The sequence below is a fragment of the Lathyrus oleraceus genome, chromosome 1 (assembly GCF_024323335.1).
Source record: "Lathyrus oleraceus cultivar Zhongwan6 chromosome 1, CAAS_Psat_ZW6_1.0, whole genome shotgun sequence".
Classification (NCBI taxonomy): Eukaryota; Viridiplantae; Streptophyta; class Magnoliopsida; order Fabales; family Fabaceae; genus Lathyrus; species Lathyrus oleraceus.
This window is the reverse complement of record NC_066579.1, coordinates 340,255,237-340,259,501: the sequence shown is the minus strand read 5'-3', so window position 1 is coordinate 340,259,501 and position 4,265 is coordinate 340,255,237. Positions and strand designations below refer to the sequence as shown.

Genomic DNA, 4,265 nt, shown 5'->3' with positions numbered 1-4,265 from the left:
ATCAGCTACTCCAGAAGTATGTGCAGGTGGAGGCACATGAGTTCTTTCAGGCGGTGGAACAAAACCTGGAGGAAGACCGTAGATAACGGGATTTGGAATAGGAACTGAAGGTTCTGACTGAAGAGCAACCCCTTGAACTAGAGCATCGTTCCTTGCAGTAGCGGCAACACGAGCCTCTTCTTCCCTTCTAGCCAGAGCTTGTATAGCCTCAAAGATCTGCTCGATCTTGCTTTTGACAGAGTCCATCTCCTCTCTGAAGGCAGCTTGTTCTTCTCTAACTACATCCATGATTCTTCTTGTGTTGGAGCGAGTAGCGTATGCACGTTGAGGAATCAGCTTGAACTACTGGACACGAGGAAAAATGGAATGAGGTTTTGTTTTGAGAAATGAAATGTATGATGCATATGTTAATGCACGTGGATTTAAATATGTCTTTTATGCTTATGTTCAATTTTATTTTCAGGGAACCGTGTTAGATTCCTTTGTAACTTAGCAAGCATTCAAAGAGATCACGGGGAATAAAACAAGAATGGAACCAAACTTTTTTGCACAAAAGAAACTCAAAATCCTTCATTCATTCAATTCAAAATAGAGTACAAGGATTGAGTACAAAATATCCTTTCAAACATAAAGGAAAGTACAACATAAAAAAAAAAAGGTCAAACTGCAGGCTTCTGTTTGTTGAGATCTTCCAACTCTCCTTTGAACCTTTTTATCATGTCTTCACAAAGATAAATAAATTCAGTCACTGAACGAGGGATGTTGTCATTGTCTATGTCTTCCAAAGCACATCTTAGCATCAAAGGCACATTCGTAGCCATGCCATTACAGAAGTCTATCAAACTGGCAAACTTGTCTCGATACTCATTTCTTTGTTCATGTAAAAACTGGATGGTTTCCTCGCAGGCTGCCAAACTAGCATTCACATTTTCCCTTGCGTTCATCCAATCTTCACCTTCTTGTAGCAAAGAGTCATGTCGGCCTCTCCAGTATCGTTCCCACTCATTAGCATTTTCAGCCTCCTGGCACTTTCCATTCCACATTTCAGGTGTAACCTGAGTAGCAGCCATAGCACTCTCTTTACTGCGGCGTTCTCGTTCTTCCCTTTCTTTTGATTCAAAGAGTGAAACATTGAGGTTGGCTATCTCAGCCTCAAGCGTCTCTCTTATCTCCTTCTTTTGTTTTGTGGCGAGCTTCCACCATTTCTCTTTCTCACGACAATCCCTCTCAGCCTCTTTCAGTTGGCTTTTGACGGTATTCAAGCAGCTCTCAGCCTGATCTAACCCCTGTTTGACTCTTTTTCTCTTATATTCCTCCTTATCAGTCCTTTCCACATTTGCTTGAAGTTGTGTTTTCTTCCGCCCAAGCTCCCACTTATGATTATTCCTTTCTTCAGTAATCCGGAGAAGGTTCAACCGTAGCTCTTCATTCTCTTTTTCCAAACTTTGGATGACAACTTTGAGCTCTTTAGCTTCCTCCATAGTGACGTGAGTAGGTTCTGGAGGATTTGTATGCATTGGAGGCTCATAAGGGTATGGTAGTTTGTCTTGAGAAGCTCTGGCTTGGACCTAACTTGTATATGGCCCTCTAGCTATACAATTCTTCTTTCCACGCTCCCTTTTTCCTTCTCTACGAACTTTAGTCCAGGCACGACCTATCCTCTTCACCAGATCAAAGTCCTTCGCTCCTTCTCCCAGCAAGAAACCTTCTAACAACTTGTCTTCTGGTTTGTCATTCATAGGAAACCCAAGTTGCCGCATAGCAAGCTCAGGATTGTAATTGATGCAACCTCGAGTTCCTATGAGTGGCACATTATGGAAGCTGCCACATTTGACGATTATGTCCACATCATCATAAACACGAGAGTACCAGGTGATGTCATTGGCAGTGAGAGACATGATTTTTTGAGACCACTTGAGGTTATCCTTGTTCTGAACAAAAGGCCCTTCGCTTGGTAAGTGAGATAAGAACCATTTATACAGTAAAGGAGCGCAACACTGGATCATCCCCCCCCTTCTTCTCATTTCTCCAATGGATAGAGTGATAAACATCTGCAAGCAAGGTGGGAATGGGATTCTTGAGCAAGAAAATGCGTATAGCAGTCATGTCCACGAAGTCATCAATGTTCGGGAACAAGACAATCCCATAGAGTATCAAGGCTAACACAGCATTGAAAGCGACCCAATCTTCTTTACTTTTGAAATCTGAAGCTTTTCCCACTAAGAACTTCAAAGTGAAACCTGAAGTGCCTCCTTTTGGTCCAAGATTAGCTTTCACTTCCGCTTTATCTAGACGTATAGCTGAACCTATTTGTTGATGTGTAGGAAGTTCCCCTAGACCGGTGTAAGGGATTTCATCCTTGATACTAATGTTTGCTATATGTGAGAACTCTTCCAATGTTGGCGCCAACTGGAAGTCCTGGAATGTGAAACACCGCAAGGGAGGATCATAGAATTGTGCCAAAGTGAAAATGGCCCAAGCATCCACCTCGGTGTTCATGATAGTCAACAGGTCACCATACTCAACACAAAAGTTGTTCCTTCTGATTTTTTTCACATCTGAGATCAACCCCTTAATCAATCCTAGCTTTGGATTCCTGAACTTGAATGAATAAGTACTTTTTTTATTGCTACCCATGTCTTCTGAATGCCTGCAATCAAACGAGTCTTTAGGTCCCTTGAAAATATGCACATGTCATATGTGTTATGATTATGAAATGTTTTATGTTTATGTATGTATAGTTGGGTAGATGATCATTGGAACATTCTGATTAATTACTTCATGGAGGAAAGGTTTCAAGAATAGGAAAACCAAACAGGTAGGCTCTAGGGTTTAAAAGGTTCCTAGAGTCATGGACCCAATTCAAGAATATTATCGTCAGAATGACTAATCGTAAGACAATAATATCTTTAAAAGGATCTATTCTAGGTGAGGTCTTTGTATTAACCCAACGAGTCCTAAGTCTCGTAGGTCAATACTACACAACCATCGACTCCACGGTTCTAGACACGGTTCCCAGAGTCATGGATCACACCAGACAATATTATCGTCAGAACGACTACTCGTAAGACAACAATATCCTCAAAAATGATCTATTCTGAGCGAGGTCTTCGTATTAACCCAACGAGTCCTAAGTCTCATAGGTTAACACTACACAACCATCGGTCCTAAAAGCCATAGGTTCAGGGTTCTACAAAAGGTCCTCAGAATCATAGATCGAGGTTGAAAGTATCACCGTCAAAACGACTAATCGTAAGACAGTAATACTTTCAAGGGATCTCATCTGAGTGGGGTTCTCGCATCAACCTAACGAGTCCGATGTCTCGCAGGTCAATACTACACAACCACCATCCTAACTTAAGTTTTTTCTCATAGCTCGGGTATAAAGCTTTTCCTCACACAAATGCCAATAGTCCAGAAAGTTCCAATGATACCATATATCAATAATACAGCAATTGGAAATACAGATAATAAAGGCATATATAGATATAACAAATAAGAAGTAAATAAACAGATAAAAGAAACACTCAAGCACAAAATAAACTAAACTAGGGTTGACTCGCTTAGGAGAAGTTTAATCCCCAGCAGAGTCGCCAGCTGTCGCGGCGCGAAAAATACCCAAGCGTAAGGAACGCTCGAAATATAAACAAAACAGAGTCGCCACCGAACTTTATTTATTCCCAAAGAGGGAAAGGGGAAATATCGATAAAACTCACAAAAATAAAAAAGAAATGGTCGTCGCAACCAAATCGGGTTCGGGAGTCGGTTATGCAAGGGGAAGGTATTAGCACCCCTCACATCCATCGTACTCGATGGGACCCACTTAGCTAGTTTTGTGTTAGAGTGTTAGCGTGATATCGTTTGTGATCTTCTACTTATCGGGTGAGGAAAGAGAAAGAAAGAAAGGAAAGACTTAGGGTTTTTAATATTTAATGTGCCTGACAAGATTTCGCAATCCTGCTCCTACGTATCTCCAGGTGCTATGAAGAACTCAAGGCATACGTAGTTCTACCTAAAGAGAACTACTGGGTGGATTGCTTTTAAAGAGAGTGATGCTTGGATCATATTTGAGCGATTAAACCTTTACTTGCTGCTCGCTCTTGGAGGCTGAAGTCTTTGTTTGTTTCGCATCAAAATAGATGTTGCATACTCTTTTCTGAAAATATTTTCGGAGTCGCATAAGGGCGGAAAACAAGTTTGATGAGTTTGAGTTGATTTTAAGCGGAGACAAACATCTAAGCAGGGAGCTCTACTGCAGTACTCAG

The 4,265-nt window shown here is 41.2% G+C and overlaps 1 protein-coding gene across 1 annotated transcript; it reads right to left on the bottom strand.

The window, feature by feature from the left end:
* Nucleotides 1–659: 659 nt before the first annotated feature.
* Nucleotides 660–1,481, bottom strand: LOC127105693 (stress response protein NST1-like). Its single transcript, XM_051042894.1, has one exon. It carries the CDS (start codon nucleotides 1,479–1,481, stop codon nucleotides 660–662), a length of 822 nt encoding a protein of 273 aa, XP_050898851.1.
* Between the last annotated feature and the right edge of the window lie 2,784 nt (nucleotides 1,482–4,265).